General features: G+C 38.9%; 1 protein-coding gene across 6 annotated transcripts in view; it reads right to left on the bottom strand.

Moving 5' to 3' along the window:
* The window catches only part of sytl5.S (synaptotagmin like 5 S homeolog), a 109,450-nt gene that overhangs the window by 51,111 nt on the left and 38,569 nt on the right, over positions 1–19,770 (bottom strand). For all 6 annotated transcript variants that reach the window (XM_041583767.1, XM_041583766.1, XM_041583768.1 and 3 more), the window contains one exon: positions 11,243–11,401. In XM_041583767.1, the coding sequence (XP_041439701.1) occupies positions 11,243–11,361 (119 nt within the window). In that variant the 5' untranslated portion in view covers positions 11,362–11,401. The remainder of the gene's footprint in view (positions 1–11,242; positions 11,402–19,770) is intronic.

Below are 19,770 nucleotides of genomic sequence, written 5' to 3' on the forward strand. Positions count from 1 at the left end.
AATAAAAGAGTCTGTATGGAACCCAAAACTTTGATTTGCCACGCCTTACTTACTATTTGTTCTTTTTTTTTCACAGGACACGTTTACCATAATCCTATTAGTAAATTGACTTTTCAGATTGACTTCGGTAGCTTTTAGATGGCGAACTAGGGGGTCGAATTTTTTCTTAAAGAGACAGTACTTCGACTATCAAATGGTCGAATAGTCAAACGATTTTTACTACGAATCCTTCGATTCGAAGTCGTAGTCGAAGTAGCCCATTCGATGGTCGAAGTAGCCCAAAAAAAACTTCGAAATTCGAAGTTTTTTTACTTCGAATCCTTCACTTGAAGTTAGTGAATCGGCCCCTTAGTTTGGCTGGTACAAAGATCTATGCAAGTTTTCTGAACTGATTTTATCCATTAAACATACAATTTGCAATTTTTAAACTTTTTTTCTAGTTCAGGGTTGTCCAACTAAAGGTCAAATTGTGGCCATTCATTTTTACCAACTCTATACCAGCAAAACATTCTTTATAAAAATCATGCTCCAAAAGACCACTGTTACACCGTGTAGTTGCAAAACAAGTGCTTTGTGCAAAGTCAAATTTTGTAGCATTGTGTGTGCGAGGCTCACAGGGGCTACTACCCCACACCTCCTAAGGGGCCCCCGCCTCCCATCTGCTCACTCACATACCTACTGCCAGCCCCTTCCTCCCTTATGTGCACACCTTATAATTACTTTACCGTGATCGGGGAAGGGAGGGAGAGGGAAACAATAACATTGTAAGAGGGGATTGGGTCTGGGTTGGTGAGTCCCACAGGGCCCAGGCTGACCATGTAATTCTGAATTAAAGTGACTATATATTTTTACCTACAAACTCATAATTCAAATATAATTGGTGGAGATATGCCAGACGCAATTGCTTCCAGGGCGCCAAAAAAAAGTTCCATGTTTCACCAGCATCAGTTGGTACACTCTTGTGCTAATCTTAACCAATGCAGCACCAATCGCAACTATGTGGAAGTTCAAGAAGTAGCTTTCAGAGGCAAGTACATTTAAAGGGCAAGTCAACCCCAAAATGAAAATTTGCCTAATAAAAGAAAACATAATTCTAAACAACTTTCCAATATACAATTATTAAATACTTTTAGTGTATTTAAAATTATATGTAAAAAAATTGCTATTGTAAATCAGCTAGCTCTGTTAAAGTGGACCTGTCTCCCAGTCACAAAAAGCTGTATAATAAAGGTCCTTTTTAAATTAAAAATGAATTTGAATTTCTATTTTTAATTAAAGCTTCCATAGCTGTTGTGTGTTCATTTAAAAATCTCAGCTGTCAACCATATACTGTATTGTCTGCCCCTCCTCTATGCCTCCTCTATGGCATAGATGTGGGGCAGACAAATACTTTCACTTTCCATTCAGCACTTCCTAAATGTCACTGATCTCCACACTTTCCCCAGTTCTCTTAACCATTTAATTGTGTAGCCAGGGCATGGACATCAGGTCCCCCATTCTGGTGTACAAACAAGATTTAAGGCTTGCCTTAATAACAGTGTCCACAAATTGGCCCCTGCCTGTTTGCTATAATTATGACTTCACAGACTGAACAAAACCAAATTCAAATAATTTATATAGTGTAATTAAAGTTCATTTTGCTTGACTAATGTGATAAAATAGGATTTTGAAAAATTTTGTTGGGACGTGTCCCCTTTAAGGTCTATTAATCAGCTAGCTTGTCTTACATTGAATCAACAGTCTCAGCCACCAGGGCAGAGAGAAATGGTCAAACACTGCTTTCAATAGCAATACATATACAAATAACTTAAAAACCACAGATCATTTTTAATGTATGTATGTTGCACAGTGGTTTCTTTTATTAGGCAAAAATTATTATTTAGGTTGACATTACCTTTGTTGAATTCAGTCGACAACAACGGCCATTTTTGTGTGAACATATTGTGAGGAACTTACCTGGTGGTCTAGTGGGGGGACGGCAGGCATGCCTGCCGCCCCCTCGGCGGGGACAACCGCCTCGCCACACGGTCCCTGCTAGTAGGCCGCAGGCGCCTGCTCTTTAGGACACGTGCGGCGCGCTGCTGTTCCATTTAAAGGTGCAGGCGCGCTGACATGATGACGTCAGTGCGCAAGGGCGTGAAATTCAAAAGGTATAAATAGCCTGAAAGGGCTTCCAGACCTTGCCCGTGATAGGATTTGTTCCTGGTGCTTCTGAGCTTTAAGCTAAATCTGTCGGAACCTGTTTTGATTTCTGTTGTGACCCCTGCCTGGCTTTTTGACTATTCTGACTTCTGGATCTTGACCCTTGCCTGTATACCGACTACCTCTTCTGCTAAATCCTTTCTGATTGACTACCTGGTTTGACCCTTGCCTGCCTGACTACGCTTATTCTCTGACTTCCTCGCCCCAGCCTGATCTGACTACTCTATTGCCTAACGCCTTGTACTACGACCTTCTGCCCAAAGACTTTGCCTTACAGTCAGGGGCGATCCTGGCCCCTCCACCGCCTGAGGCAGCAGCAGTTGCGCCGCCCCCCCCTCCCCTGGAAATTCGCTCTTAAAGTACCAGGAGCAGCATTTTTGCTGCCCCTGGTACCTAGTGGGGCGCTGCCGCCTGAGGCGACAGCCTCCACTTGCCTCATTGGCGAAGCACCCCTGCTTACAGTTGTGCCCCTCTGCCTATCCAGAACCTACAGTATAGCCTTGCACCTCTCATTTAAATCCTGGTGGCATCCAAGTAGCTGAGGGCTCCTCCCGAGGCCAACGGCTGTCACACTACAGGTGAAGCACGAGCCGAGACCAGGGTGCTTGGCATTTGTTCTGGTGTTGGGTGCCGACCGTTACACATATTTGCAGTTTGGGTCATAACTGATCACTATAGTTTATATAGAACATAATTTAAATATTGTGTCACACTTAGGGGGTTATTTACTAAAATCTGAACATTTCTCACTTTTTTCCTAAAACCACTTTGACCAAACTTCCATCCACATTTTTACCATATTTATCAATAAATTTACTCGAAAAAAATCTGGTGCAGGAAAAACTAGATAAAATCCAAATTGTGCTATTTTTTTCAGATTTGACACCTGAAAACTCAGATTTTTTTCAGATTATTGTCCAAAACCCCCAGATTCTTCGGATTATTGTATGAAACCCAGCACAGATCATATCTTCTAATTGTAAATGCAAAATCTGCCATTGACTTCTACATGACTTTGGCAGGTTTGAGATGAAGTACCTTTTAATTCAGATCTTTAGCAGCATTGGGGTTTAATAAATCACCAAAAAATACATTTTTTGTTCCGGATACATTATGTTTTCCCCTTTTAAACTCTGACCAGAAAAAATAGACTTTAATAAATAACCCCATACTGTGTACTTCATAGGCCAATTTATCCATCAAGCCCATGTGAAATTTGAAAATAAATGAGTGTTTAAAAGCTTTTTTATCACTTTTGCTATTTCAACTTTGTATATAAAGTAAGATAGAAATTCGGACATTATTGAGGTAGGGAAAGCATGTCTTAGAATCTATATTGTACAAGGGACATTTTGTGAATGGAAAGGCAACTGAACATGTTTTATTGAGTGGGGTTAATAGTGCATGTCTGTTTCATTGGCCAATATCAGATCAGGCAATATTTTAAATATGTCAATTAAAGTATATATTATAATTTATTAAAGTGAGTGTAGAACAGCAGTTCAAAGCAGCAGCATCTAGGCCACCATGCTCATCTGGTCAGCTAGATTCAAAAGTTTAATTCTGTCACCGAATATGAAACTTGTATGATGATACAACAATTCAGCCTAGCAACTAGTTAAAAGCTTTGGCACCACTTGCATTGTTTGGTGTGGACTGTGTGTTTAAGTCCCCAACATTGCTATGTTACAAAAAAAGGGAAGCTCATAAAACATATAATATTATTTAATTTGTTATTAAAGGGGAACTCCACAAAAAATAACTTTAGCTTTTTGAAAAGTAAACATAATTTCAAGCAACTTTGCAATATACATCAGTTAAAAAATATGCAGACTTTTCATGATTTGTAATGGTTTCTGACAGTTCCTTAAGCCTAGCCCCTACTATTCTGCTGATCTTTCTGACTACTTTGCTGAGCTGGCTGACTACTGTTACTTTGTATCAAAAGACATCTGTCCTTAGCCTGCATCCTCCAAACCCCTCAATTAGGAACGGAACATCACAATGCAATGCATTGTGGGTTATGTAGTTCCTGCATGCTGTCTGTAAGCTGTGAAGAAGTTGTTACAATTTGTAACATCAGTGTTTAGTCCCTCCTTCAGGATTTCAAATGATGCAGAAAGAGAAGAACTGTTAAAAAGCTGTATTTCAGCATAGAAAATGGCATTTATTCATACTTTTTGAAGAAACAGGTAACTGTGATGGGTATATTAGGGGTTTCTGTGTTATGTGGGCCTCTTTAACAAATTTTGCTTTAGAAGCCGGAGTTCCCCTTTAACTAATACATTTGACTAGGAATTTGAATTTGAAACAATATAATTTACTCATTCATGTTTGTTTTATATCCACAGATAGGATCCATGCTACAATCACATGTTTCTAACAAAAAAGTAGTCCTCTGCATGGAAGAACATTGGTTAGACCTGCTGTAGCTCATCTTGTAAATGCACTAGACAATATACTATTCATACAATGTTTCCCCTAATTTCTATATAATGTGCAAAATTTTTGCTCACTTCATAACGTGGCATAATCATTTATCTGTAGTGAATTAAGAATACACATTGTCAAAATATCACTTGCATTTTTGACCCTATAAAAAAATCACATGAAGAAGAGTTCAAGCTAGACTGGGTGGTATGTAGTTGTGCCTGATAGGTGTAGTTACTACCTTTAGAATGTCCTTAGCAGTAGTGATGAGCAAATCTGCCCTGTTTTGCTTCACCGAAAAATCCGCGAAACTCCGAAAAAATTTGTGAAATGGCAAAATGCATTGAAATCAATCGCGCAAAGATCATTGACGCACGAGAATTTTTTTTTTCACTCCAAATGCATTAAAGTCAACAGTTGTTTTTTTTCTTATGGCATAAATTATTTTCTTTATTCACCTCAAGTCCATGCCTGATGAATAAATTCACTCAGCAGGTCTGTTATTTACTACAGCAGTCCCACCTACGCATTATAGAGGCTCTTGCAGTATATATTCTATGGATGCACCGAATCCAGGATTCGGTTCGGGATTCGGCCTTTTTCAGCAGGATTCGGAGTCGGCTAAATCCTTCTGCCCGGCCCAATCGAATCCTAATTTGCATATGCAAATTATGGACGGGAGGGAATAGCGTGACTTTTTATCAGAAAACAAGGAAATAAAAAAATGTTTTCCCCTTCCCACCCCTAATTTGCCTACACAAATTAGGGTTTCGGATTCGGTTATAAAATATTAACCAGACCTACTAGACTTTATCCGTTTATGTTTGGATAATGGTTTCTATATTGCTTCAGAGGTACCTTCTACAGTCAAACAAAACAGCAAATTTATTATGCTGTGCAAAAAAAAAAATAACACCGGAAAAATGGTGTGTAAAATAAATTTATCAAGGTGTGTGTTTTATCTTACCCTGTTATTTTATACCACATCAAGCCTCACATAATCAGTGGGAGTCAAAAATTCAAGGGATAAAAATTATTTGGCTATCCTGAAAACTGTTAACCTTTAAAGGTTTTGGCTTCCCATTTTCAGACAGACCTTTGTGTATAAATGTGACTGCCACTGCATTTTTTCCCAAATCAAAAAATATGTCGATAATTTAATTTCCACTTGGAGAGAACACAAAGTAAACGCTTATGTGACAGATGCGGTTTGACAGGTGCACTCACTTTCAGTCTGCAGACCTTTCAGTCTTAATAGGTATTAAACAAGGAAACTTTATCTGTCCCTGTCAATGTCACAGACAAAGTACCAGTTTAGCAGCAATGCTATAACATTTATTCCAAATGCTTTACTGCACTGGGAGGCATATCATTAAACCAATTTTATCAAGCCTGTAAATTGTATTCAGAATATTCAAAGCAAAAGTAAAATTTCCTGCTGTAATTACCCCTTTACTTGTCTCAGCACTCTCGTACGTGGCCTTATTATATATGCAACAATCACCTTGGCTCATTTGGCTCAGATGGCTTATCATATCCCACAATGTTACTACATTAAAAGAACATTGCTGCTGTGCCACCCCCAGGACCCTATAGCAAACTCCATAGCTTTCACCCTCTCATACAAAAAGTATGTCATTTGTTTGCAGGTGACATTTCCATGCTGGATTACATGAACAAACATTGACAAATGTCTCCAGATTACAATTGGTGCATTAGGATTTTGTTATTCAGAGGATACTTTCAGTGCAACAGGATATTTATGGGGGGAATGTAATAAAAGTCAGTAACAGAAAAACTATTCGCAATTCGGAAAGTTTATGCAAATTTAATATAGCTTTTGCAAACCTGGAAACTGTTTAGCGACCGCTTCCAACTGTGGAAGACCATTTGCGAATTTTATAGTTTGCGTCAATGCACAGTAAATTTAATAAAACTTCTTATTGAAAAAGTCGTTATTTTTGCTCCAAAAGATTACAACACCTTCAAGCACTTCTTAAGAGTGCGCAATTAAAATTCGCAATGCGCAATTAGGGGCAGATTTATCAAGGGTCGAATTTCGAAAATACTTCGGAATTCGACCATCGAATAGAATCCTCCGACATTCCGATCGTACGATCATACTCCGATCGTACTTCGAATCGTACAATTCGAACGATTTTCCTTCGAAACCCAAAAACTTAGAAATATGCTCTGGCAGGTCCCCATAGGCTAACATAGCACTTCGGCAGGATTAAGTTTGCGAAGTATTGAAGTCGATTTTTTTTTTAGTACTTCGATTATCGAATGGTCGAATAGTCGAACGATTTTTACTTCGAATCAAAGTAAATTCAAAGTCATAGTATCCTATTCGATGGTCGATGTATCCAAAAAATTACTTCGAATTTCGAATTTTTTTACTTTGAAAATTCCCTCGAATTCACTTCGACCCTTGATAAATCTGCCCCTTAAAATTCTCAATGTAATAACAGTTTAAGGAACAATATTACATTGCAAGATGTGGATTTTTATTCTTATTGGTGCAAATTGTTTTGCTCTTTGTGACTTTTATTACATTCCACCGATAGGATTTTATCCTTTATGTACTGGGCATATTTGTAAATTTACAGAATGTAAAAGACAAGGGTAAGTTTACTAAGCCATCTGTCATCTTTTTTTGTAGAAATAAATAATATTCTACGGGCATTGGATTTGTTCAGAAAAGTGTTATTTGCAATTGCAGTGACTTTGGCGAAACTATTTGTAGTTCTGTGGTTGCACTATAGCATGTTTACATTTTTTTCCATTTAAAGTATAAATAAATTGTGTGTTCTTCTCATTGTTTCACACAGAATTAACTGTTCCAAAAGAAAAAGAGCAATATTTAAGTTGGGCAATTATTTTACCTTTTTTTTAGTATTATTTACAAAAAAAATCTGAAAACTTCTAAAACGCCAATTTGATTAAAAGTGGTCCAATCCGATCAGTGCAGCTGCCATTGACTTCTGTAGTACCTCTACAACTTTTACTTGGTAAAGTTAATAATACTTAATACATTTAGAATTTTTAGAGCTTTATAGAAATACAAGAAAACCAAAAATTTCCGAGATTTGTGAAAAAAAAGATTTGATTGTTAGTAAATGTGCCCCATAGAATTCTACATATGCTGTAACCACAGTTTTTCCTTTCATTTTCAATGGTGATAACAAAGGCAAAACAAAATACCGCTAATTGCTTAAACCTTATAAATCAAAGAGCAATTTTGAATAAGGCTGGAACTACAAGGTGCGAGTCCTTCCAAACCGATGCGATGAGAGGAAGCGTAGGTGTCACGTCAGATGCGCAGAATCTAATGTAAGTAATACAAATGTCGCATCTACAAAGTGATTGTTTCTCACACAACTGTCGGATGCGAACGCTGAACGTTGCATTTCATAAGACTGGCGTGTCGTATGCAATCACTTTGTAGATGTGACATTTGTATTACTTAAATTAGATTCAGCGCATTCGATGCAACATCTGCGATTCCTCTTATCGCCTCGAATCGGAAGGACGCGCACAGTGCAGTTCCAGCCTAATTTATAGCACTCTGTGTCTGTGACAGTGCATGGTGATAATTTCACATAGTAGCATACTGGTTCAGAATTCAAAATATTCAACCTTACAAGTTTGCTCAAATATTTTTTTGCTTTTAATTCATATTTAGGCATGTGTGGCATTGTTGCACTTGGGTGTGGAGAAACAGCATACAGAGCAAAGAATACAGGAGTAATTTAAGCACCTCAGAACATGTAGATTTAGTAAACTGATAAAATCAGGGCAACAATTACTCCATGTGTAGTGCTCCAAGCCTAGAACCCCTGTAAGTACATGAGTGGGTTTTTCAGATAACCTGGCATTTAAGTGAAATCAGAAATAATGATTAAACCAGTAGGCAAAAAAATACATCTCAGGGATATGTGGCTCTCCTCATAAGTGGCATACAATGGGAATTTAACCCTGCAGATACAATTTTGTTCTGTTTATTTTTGAAAGACTGATGAAGATAAAGTTCTTCATGCATTTGAATAGAAATGGGGCCAAAATGAGACTAGAGAACAGATTTCTCTGTTTACTTACTCGCATATACTAACGTAAGTGTAACGTTGCATCAGTAAATTAAGTTATAACGTGCCTAATGTCTTGCTGGTTGTTACTGCACCAGTCTTTAGAAATGAGAGTACGTTTGTTTAACCATGTGACAAAAATTGGCTATACTGTAGTCACTTACAATAGAAAACAAACCTTTGTTCAACAGTGAAGAACAGCTGTATAGGCAACATACAATAGTAACAAATGCATGCTTGGGAAACCTTCTTTATATAGTTATCATTTGAGATATATAACGGTTTTATACCATCTTCCAATATTCCTCAGTTCCTATCAGCAAATCTATAGGTGCCATAAAATAAAGCTTAGACAAAACAAATCTGAGGGCTACTACAAACTGCCCTAACTAGCTCTAGTAAGGTTCACAAAGTGATCCCTGTAGCTGTACAGTCTGCCTACCACTGCACAATGAAGCTCTGATCACAGTTCGTGCCTTGTTCCACTGCATGAATATCTGTTAATTCATTCGTGCAGTTAGCATTTTATTCAGTGTACCTTAAAAAGTACTTTTGCGGGAAACACACTAAATGTCACAGTTGCATATTTTGGCTTCTTGTAGACTAGTTGTAATAAAAACTCCTTCTGCACAATAGAAGATATGCAAAGGTAATGCAAACATTTAGGGCTGGGACACACTGGGCGATTTGGGGAGATTTAGTCGCCTGGCGACTAATCGCCGCGTCTTTCCACGACCAATCTTCCCCGAATGCCTCCCCTCGCTCTGCACCTGGCTAAAATGAAAAATCGCCTGCGCTAATCACACGCGGCGATTCGTTTTCCGAAGTCGCCCGAAGTTTCCTCGTGAGGCAACTTCGGGCGACTTCGGAAAACGAATCGCCGCGTGTGATTAGCGCAGGCGATTTTTCATTTTAGCCAGGCGCAGAGCGAGGGGAGGCATTCGGGGAGAAAAGTCGCGGCGATTAGTCGCCAGGCGACTAAATCTCCCCAAATCGCCCAGTGTGTCCCAGCCCTTAATCCTGGTTGGTTTTGAGCCCAGAATCAATTACCTTTCCTCTGCCAACCACATTCTAGTGCTATGCTCCTCTATAAATATAACCCTGCTTGTATGTTCCACTGTGAAAATAAATAATTTGTGAAATCTTGTGGATTCGTCCTAACAGGTACACAATTCTAGATATTATACTGAAAGAATCCAGGAATTAATCTTTGTTTCACTTTGATTCCACATTTTGATATTTTTGTGATGCTCAGCATGCTTTGGGCAGCTGTTGAGAAGCTAAGCTTAGGGGTCGTCACAAATCATTAAGCAGAAAACAGACTTAAGTTTTCCTGTCATAGAAGATGATGTTACAGGACTGTTACAGTTAGCAGTGCGACTAGGTTATTAGCATTACAATTAGCTATTAGCATCAGAGCATTATTTATGAATAAGTCATATATTTTAACATTTATATTCTATGTGTACTGTATATTTTGAGTCGGCCCCTAATCTGAGTAAGTATACTTGGAGGCACAGATCTTCCCTCCTAAAGGGCTGTGTATGCTTTGGACTGGTAAAGAAGCCCAAAATAGAATGTACCACATTTCTGACCTATTTCTGAAACTTTACTTCCCCTGCACTGAGTGTAGGCACAGAATGTATTTCAGAGTAAAACACAAATGTATGCATTTTCATGCCAAAATCTGCAGGTGGACAAAAGCTGATCATCAGCTATATGTGCCACTAGCCTTAATGGCAATACAGTCACCAACATTAGGTAGGAGTCTCCCTGGGGAAGTAGTGTTTTTTCTATTTATCAGCAGGGACTGTTTGAAATTCTAGATAATATGTAGTAAACAAACAATAGCCATTTATGCAAAAATTTAATCAGTCTAGGTCTGGGCTGGGTTTCACAATAGGCCCTGGCATTCCAAGTACACAAAGGCCCAAGCAGCCCCCCACCAGTCCAATAAATAGTTACTGTCTATGGCAACTTACAGCAGCACATCTGGCATTTGCCAGAACCCACATATTGCCAGTCCAGGCCCGTGTATATCCAATTTCTGCCTGCTGGGGTGAGGGGATTCCATACCTCCCAACATTTGAAAAATGTAAGGAGGGACAAAACCATCAACATTTTTGACCACGCCCATTGTATGGCCACACATCCTAATTACCATGTCCATTTTACAAAATTTGGTAGGTTATGAAAGTTTGAACACATTTCTAAGATGTTTTATGTTATAACAGTTTTGCTAATGAATCAAGAGAGAGAGAGAGGCCTGCTTATGTTAAATAGTTACAACTGCATCTTTGCTTACCTTAAATTGTTACAAATGTATCGAAGACCAGTGACTCGGTGTTCTGGGCTCTCAGTCAAAAAGTCCTATAGATCCTATAGAATCACATCTGTTCTGTCGTGTAGTATAGAAAATGTATTGCACACTCCAAAAAAGCTAATGACAACTTAACATAACATACAAAAGGTAGCCCACATATGCTAAAATCTGCAACACAAAATAAGTTAAATAGTGCCCTTACCTCACTCGTTTTTCATCTGTCTTCTTCAGCCGGTCGTCTCTCTCTAATACTGTTAAAATGGCTTTTTTCTCTTGTTCCAACAAAATGGAAAAGTTAATTATTTCTGTCTTTGATGACATACTTAGGTAGCGCAAAATACAATCTTCATTGTTACTGGATCTGTAAATTGAGAGAGAAAAAGTTTTGTGAATCCAAATTCTGAAACATAACCACAGCCTATTTGAGAAATTTGATTTCTTTCACATATATTAAAGCCATATTCTTGTGTTTTGTTTATATCCTAAGAAATAAAACATCCTGGTTTTCACTGTCCAAGATGTGTGTGTGTGTGAGAGCACTATCACTGTTCGAGTTATTTAAAGAGAAACCTTAAATCTGAGTGCCATTTGAACCTAAAGTATGTTTCCCAATTAACATATAATAAGGGATTTTTTTTAAACCGTATAAGGATTATAGTTATTTATCTGTTAATTGGGAATTTGGTTGGGCACACACAGTGAAACACATGCAGTCATTCTTTTAATATTAAACTAAATTATTCTCTTTTGTAATGTTTTACAAAGATCTGGTACTGACTATACTGGCTTAAAAGGTTGTTCACCTTCCAAACACTTTTTTCAGGTCAATTGTTTTCAGATTGTTCCCCAGAAATAAAGACTTTTTTCAATTACCATTATTTATTTTTTACTGTTTTTCCAAAATATAAGTTTAAAATTGAATGTTTGTTTCTGTCTCTGGTGTTTCAGTCTGGCAGCTCAGTAATTCAGGTGCAGACTCTAAATTGTTACAATTTAGCAACTATGGCAGAGTGGGGGAATTTGTAAGCAAAAGAAGCAGTGTTTCTTCCAGCAGCTCTAGGGTTAATTCTGTCAGGCAAGCAGGTGCATGGGCTGCCAATTAACCTAGCTGCTGAGTGTTAAAAGTCTGTGTTTTTTGAGCAGACAGAGAGCCCAGTGAGAGGAGATGGGAGCTCCAGCGAAAGTGCTCTGACAAAAGCCGCCGTGAATACCCTTGTTATTTTGTGTGTGTCAGAATCAGAATAGCTGACCGGCCGGTTAGAAAGGGAATCTTTCTGTTTAGTTAGCCTCCAGACAGGAGTAGGGTTTTATTTTATGCTTTATTTTGTTTTGTGTAAGCCTTCAAAAGGGACAGTCTGTACTTCCTTAAACAATCTGCCATTAAAGGCTAAGCTACACCTTTTGTTGCATTATCTGCTGTGTGGTTCAGCAGCAGTCGGCGAAGCCCCCCCCCCCCCCGAGCTGCATTAGAAGGTGAAAGATTACACCTTACACTTCAATAAAAAAGTCGTTATTTCTGGTGATCTATCTCATCATCATCATTATCATCATTTATTTATATAGTGCCGACAAGATATGCAGTGCTTTACCTTAGTTGTAACAAACAGGGAATCAATGGTGGATAACAAACAAGGGTTACAGAGTAAAATAGGATTAGAGGGCCCTACAAATTAGAGTTTACAAACTAAAGGTTAGGGTACAATTGAGACATTAGGATTTTAGAAACAATTTGTGATTTTTGATACAGCAATTATTGATTAAGTAAGGTACATTGAATAAGCTTCTTTAAACAGATGGGTCTTAAAGGAGCGCTTGAAAGTTTGAAAAGGAGAAAGTCTGACTCGAGGCAGAGAGTTCCAGAGAAAAGCAGACGCCCGAGAGAAGTCTTGTAGACGAGAATGGGCAGAAGCAATGAGAGGAGAAGCGAGATGAAGATCAGAAGCAGAGCGAAGGTTGCATGAAGGAGTGTATTTGGAGATGAGATGAAATATAGGGAGGGGCTTCGTTATTAAGGGTGTCATCAACATAAAGGTGATACTGAAGTCCAAACGACTGAATTAGTTTTCATAGTGAAGTTGTATAGAGTGAGAACAGAAGAGGGCATAGAACCGAGCCTTGAGGAACTCCGACAGAGAGAGAGAATGTAGTAGACGTAGAGTTGGAGAAGGCAACTTTAAAGGAATAGTCAGACAAATAATATGTAAACCATGAAAGAGCAGTGTCATGAATGCCAGCTGAATATAGAATGTCTAGGAGGAGAGTATGGTCAACTGTGTCAAAGGCTGCAGAGAGATCTAGAAGCATTAGTATGGAATAGTGACCTTTAGACTTTGCCAGTAGAAGATCATTGGCTACTTTGGTGAGTGCAGTTTCAGTTGAGTATGTTGGGCGGAAGCCAGATGAAAACAACTAGTTGTTTGAAGGTGAACAACCCCCTTTAAATCCAGAAAAAAATCTCTTAGAAAAATGTAGGCCTGATTGTGCCCAGTGCTCTATACCCATTTCATTCCATAGAGGCTGGGTTAAATGATTAGTTAGCACAATACTGTATGTCTAAACAAAACCTGTTATTAAAAACTGGATATGCTAAAATACATTATAATGTAAGTCTTATGTACTCATAAACACTTCTAAGTCTAGGAAAAATAAAAATATAACTTGGGGAAACACCAATTCTGCCAGCTGAGTAATTGTACTTGATCCAAACTAACATACAATTAATCCTTATTGGAAGCAACACCAGACGGGAGTTGCCCTAAAAGCTGGGATCTCACATACAACTTCACGATATTTGCAGGGCCGGATTTACATAGCGGGTGCCCCTAGGCCCACTGCCATTCGTCACCCGTGTCCCCCCTTTATTTAAGCAAATTTTCATGATCGGGACCTGAGCAATGTGGACTGGGCACAGGAAATTTACTAAATTACTGTATCTTCTGCACATCCCCAGTGTTTTTGAACTAATGTGGGTGTGGTTGGGCAGCATGCCGCCCCCCTAAAATCCTGCTGCCCTAGGCCCGGGCCTAGGTGGCCTTTCCACAAATCCGGGCCTGGATATTTGCACATTGAGTGCCATTTGGGAATATTTGGTGTTGTGTGCTTAATTCTTCTACAAGTAGCAGAAGGGACAAATTGAGCACCATGTACATATGGATTGCAATCTGGCTCCATACAAGAACTATTATGTTGTTCTGGATTGATACTACTCAATATAAGTAGCAAAGCAGCAATGTTAAACAGGTGTTATATATCCCATATCATGTTTGGGGGGCTTTGGTAGCTGGAACAAGAGAAGATGCAAATAAATAATTCACACAATTCCAGAGGAGGCAAAACACCTACATTTTCAGGGAATAAACTAGATTTATAAATTGGGTGGTAACTGTGGCATAACACAAAGAGTGTGTTCTCAGGACATAGTCAAAAAATGCATAGAAATCTGTGGTGCAAATTATAGAGACTATAAAGAAGGTGGACCAAGCAGAAATTAATGCATATATGTTTCTAACTACAATGCACTCTTTATCAAGTGTAAGTGCCAACAAATGTAAATACCCACTCACAGGAAATTACATCACCATTTACCCACCTCCACCATGAAAAGTGTTATCCCTTGGGTAAGAGTCCTTAAAAGACATCTGTTGCTAATACCTGCACTCTGGTTGGGGGTAACAGTAGTTACACAACATAGTGATGGGGGCAGCCCTTCAAGTTAAAATAGGGCTGTAGGGCTCACATTTACATATTAATTACAAATCGTGCATCAGTCAGGGAGGGTAATCAGGAAATGGAAGGCCACAGGCACAGTTGCTGTAAAACCCAGGTCTGGCAGGTCAAGAAAAATACAGGCGTTGCATATGCGTAGGACTGTGAGAAATCCTACAGACAACCCAAAGATCACCTCCAAAGACCTGCAAGAACATCTTGCTGCAGATGGTGTATCTGTACATCGTTCTACAATTGCAATTTGCACAAAGAACACCTGTGTGGCAGGGTGATGAGAAAGAAGCCTTTCTGCACTCAAGCCACAGAGTCACTTGTTGTATGCAAAAGCTCATTTAGACAAGCAACAGTCATTTTGGAACAATGTGCTTTGGGCTGATGAGACAAAAATTTAGTTATGTGGTCATAACAAAAAGTGCTTTGCATGGCGGAAGAAGAACATCGCATTCCAAGAAAAACACCTACTACCACCTGGAGGAGGTTCCATCATGCACAAAGAACACCTGTGTGGCAGGGTGATGAGAAAGAAGCCTTTCTGCACTCATGCCACAGAGTCACTTGTTGTATGCAAAAGCTCATTTAGACAAGCAACAGTCATTTTGGAACAATGTGCTTTGGGCTGATGAGACAAAAATTCAGTTATGTGGTCATAACAAAAAGTGCTTTGCATGGCGGAAGAAGAACATTGCATTCCAAGAAAAACACCTACTACCACCTGGTGGAGGTTCCATCACGCTGTGGGGCTGTGTGGCTAGTTCAGGGACTGGGGCCCTTGTTAAAGTCGAGGGATGGATGAATTCAACTCAATATCAACAAATTCTTCAGTATAATGCTCAAGCATCAGTGAAAAAGTTACGCAGGGGTTGGATATTCGAACAAGACAATGACCCTAAACACACTTCGAAATCTACAAAGGCAGAGGGAGAAGTACAATATTCTGGAATGGCCATCACAGTCCCCAGACTTGAATATCAACGAAAATCTATGGGATGATTTGAAGCAGGCTGTCTATGATCGGCAGCCATCAAATTTAACTGAACTGGAGAGTTGGGGTACCCAAATTTATGCACATGTCTACTTTTGTTATGATGCATATTGCATATTTTCTGTTAATCCAATAAACTTTATGTCACTGCTGAAAAACTACTGTTTCCATAAGGCATGTTATATATTAAAAGGAAGTTGCTACTTTGAAAGCTAAGCCAATGATAAACAAAACTCCATAGAATTAAGAGGGGTTCCCAAACTTTTTCATATGACTGCATGTTCTGATTTATATATTTTACTTAAAAAATTGTTATATTTAGAATGTTCTACATTGTTGTTTAGAAAAAGAAAGCACAGTGTACTCACATGAACTGATTTAAAACAATGGAGTAAATAAAAACTAGTATCTCCTGTCTCAGTCATGTGCTCTCAATATAATTGCTTTGCATGTACAACACCCTACACACAATTAGCTTGTAAGTTCTTTATTCCTTCCTTTTAGTACTATGGCTACTTTGCTCTGTTATAACTATAGAGAAAACAGACCCTGCAGTCACAGGGGGGCCCAGGGAACAGGGGGGTCTGCTTCCTCTATAGCTAATAAGAAAACCCCCCCTCCCCAGCTGCTCTCTTACTGGCGGAGTCAAAGTCGTAGTCGAAGGTCGAAGTAGCCAATTTGATGGTCGAATTAGCCAAAAAAACATTCGAAATTCGAAGTTTTTTTTATTCTATTCCTTCACTCGAACTGAGTAAATGTGCCCCTTCAAGTTCATCCTAAAGTTCAAGCACATGATAGGTTGCTGTGGATACTAGACCTGGAGCAAACTTTGGGTGTATTATTAAAATCAAGTCAATCAATTTTAATAGGGAAATCTGGGTAGAATAATACCCAAACATGTATTACCTCTGATTTTATAAATGGACTTCACCAGTATTTTGTTAATTACTTTATTAATTGTTAATTAGTTGCTAAGGGTTCCTGGAACACAACAAAAGCTATTTAAGAAGAAAAGAATCCGTATAGCGGAGAATTACTTAAACAGGGGATCTCACTACTGGGAATATATTAGGTAAAACGCACTTTATTTATTCAAAATTTTAAATATTCATACATATTTAAAAAAAATGGAAATAGCAGCAATGTGTTAGGTGTAAAGGTGGCCATACATGGGCCGATAAAAGCTGCCGACAGACCGTGTCGGCAGCTTATTGGCCCGTGTATGGGGCCCCGCGACGGGCTTCACCGCTTTTGGCCAGATCTCGATCGGATGGGACAGAAAATCCCGTCAGATCGCGGCCGCATCTATTCGTTGATGCGGTTCCGCGATCCGACCGCCCGTTTGGGCATCGTTAGGATCCGATCGTTGGGCCCTAGGGCCCACGATCGGATCAGCCCGATATTGCCCACCTCAAGGTGGGCATATCGGAGGGAGATCCGCTCGTTTGGCGACATCGCCAAACGAGCGGATCTCTCCATGTATGGCCACCTTAAGATCAATCCATTTGTTTCACTAAAGGTAAAATAACACATTAATGTAGTTATTGTTCAATCAGAAATGTATACCCAATGTCCCAGTTGCCTTCAGGCATAAGCAAAAATAAATAATTTCACAAAATTGAGAGCCTACAATCAAGGCAACCACCTGGCACTGCACAATCCTTTAGTCCTCACCTTAACATTGCTGTGAGTGCACCCCAATGCGCATTTCACCCATAGCTTTTCAAAGCTTTTTTTTTTTTTTATTTTAGAAAAAGCTATGGGCAAAATGCGCATCGGTATTCCCAGTAGCGAGACCCCTGTTTAAGTAATTCTCCGCTATACTGATTCTTTTCTTCTTAAATGTATTTTAAATTTACTTTGGGGGGAGCTCCGGGTGAACTTTCCCTTAAAATATACTGGGTAATTATATGAATGTTGCACCTCTAGCTGCAGCTTTGGGATATTTTTTTCTTACACAACAAAAGCTACCCTGTTAATACTGGGCTAGGAGGGAAACAATTTAATCCACATCCACATAAACACAGAAATTTCATCAAAACACCTCAAAACAGTTATAAAAAGAAATAAAATAAAGTCTAACCCTTTAAGTGCTATAGACAGGGTCAGATGTAGGGGTAGGCAGAAGAGGCATGTGTCTAGAGTGCAATGGTGGCTCCAGGCTGGTACCTCTGCTGCCGTTCACACTGCAAGAGTTGCGGCCACAGATGGTAGATTCTACAAGCTGCAGTATGTCTAGATGCAGAAGCATATTATCATTAGCTTTTACAGCTGGAATTTCCTTCTCAATTGTTCATAATGGAAAGGCACAACAGTAGAGCTAGTATAACCTGTTTTGCACCTATGAGTTGCAGTAATCTATACACAATGGTCTAAGAAAGTTGTTGATGCAGAGATATATCAACAATTGTCCACTGATGCACGAAACCTTTTTCTACGAGATCTACAGTCCTTATAACACTTGCCATTTTTTTTAAACATAGCTGACTTTGACAAACTAAAAACATTAACCCACAGATTAGGGTATGCCATTGTGTACTACACATATGATCCAGCACCATTTTACTGGTCCATATTACACAATGACATTTTATTATAAACAAATATACTGTTTTGCGCAGTGGAGAAAATTAAGGTACCGCTTCTGTGCATCCCAATATCCATTAAAATATATTATATATATATTTTATATAGTTATTAGGTATAGGCCTCTGAATGATTAGAAGTAGTGAAATCTTAAAGTTATTTCTCATTTACAAAAAAACTATATAATAAATATTACTATAAAACATATTTTGTGACATTAAACATAAATATACAAAACCTACACATACATGTCTGACTAAATTAATATGAGTGTAGATAAAACAACTATTTAACTAATTAATTAAATATTACAGTCATATGAAAAAGTTTGGGAACTCCTCTTAATACTTTGAAGTTTTGTTTATCATTGGCTGAGCTTTCAAAGTAGCAACTTCGTTTTACTATATAACATGCCTTATGGAAACAGTAGTTTTTTGACCATTCGTTCATACAAAATCTCTCCAGTTCAGTTAAATTTGATGGCAGGACAGCCTGTTTCAAACCATCCCATAGATTTTCGATGATATTCAAGTCGGGGGACTGTGACGGCCATTGTAGAATATTGTACTTCTCCCTCTGCATAAATGCCTTTGTAGATTTCGAAGTGTGTTTAGGATCATTGTCTTGTTGGAATATTCAACCCCTGCGTAACTTCAACTTTGTGACTGATGGTTGAACATTATCCTGAAGAGCTTGTTGATACTGGGTTGAATTCATCCGACCCTCGACTTTAACAAGGGCCCCAGTCCCTGAACTAGCCACACAGCCCCAAAGCGTGATGGAACCTCCACAAAATTTGACAGTAGGTAGCAGGTGGCTTTATTGGAATGCGATGTTCTTCTTCCACCATGCAAAGCTCTTTTTGTTATGACCAAATAACTCAATTTTGTCTCATCAGTTCAAAGCACTTTATTCCAAAATGACTGTGGCTTGTCGAAATGTGTTTTTGCATAAAACAAGCGACTCTGCGACCATCTGCAGCAAGATATTCTTGCAGGTCTTTGGAGGTGACCTTTGGGTTGTATATAACCATTCCCACAATCCTCTGCATATGCCGCTCCTGTATTTTTCTTGGCCTGCCAGACCTGGGTTTTACAGCAACTGTGCCTGTGGCCTTCCATTTCCTGAGAACATTCCTTACAGTTGGAACTGACAGTTTAAACCTCTGAGATAGCTTTTTGTAGCCTTCCCCTAAACCATGAAACTGAAAAATCTTTGTTTTTCAGCTTTCTTGAGTTGCGACATTGCCAAACAATCGGATCTTTGCGTCTATGGCCACCTTTAACGAGCTAATACAACCAATTTGGTGTTGCCAGTTATCAGTATTGAGCGGTTACATGCACTCACATTAGCAAAATTACAAGGATTGTTGGAGATCATTTGGAAGTTATTGCCAGCCGAGCCACTGTAGCTACTTGGTTGATCCACTTTTGGGC

This window comes from Xenopus laevis, chromosome 2S (genome assembly GCF_017654675.1).
Source record: "Xenopus laevis strain J_2021 chromosome 2S, Xenopus_laevis_v10.1, whole genome shotgun sequence".
Classification (NCBI taxonomy): domain Eukaryota; kingdom Metazoa; phylum Chordata; class Amphibia; order Anura; family Pipidae; genus Xenopus; species Xenopus laevis.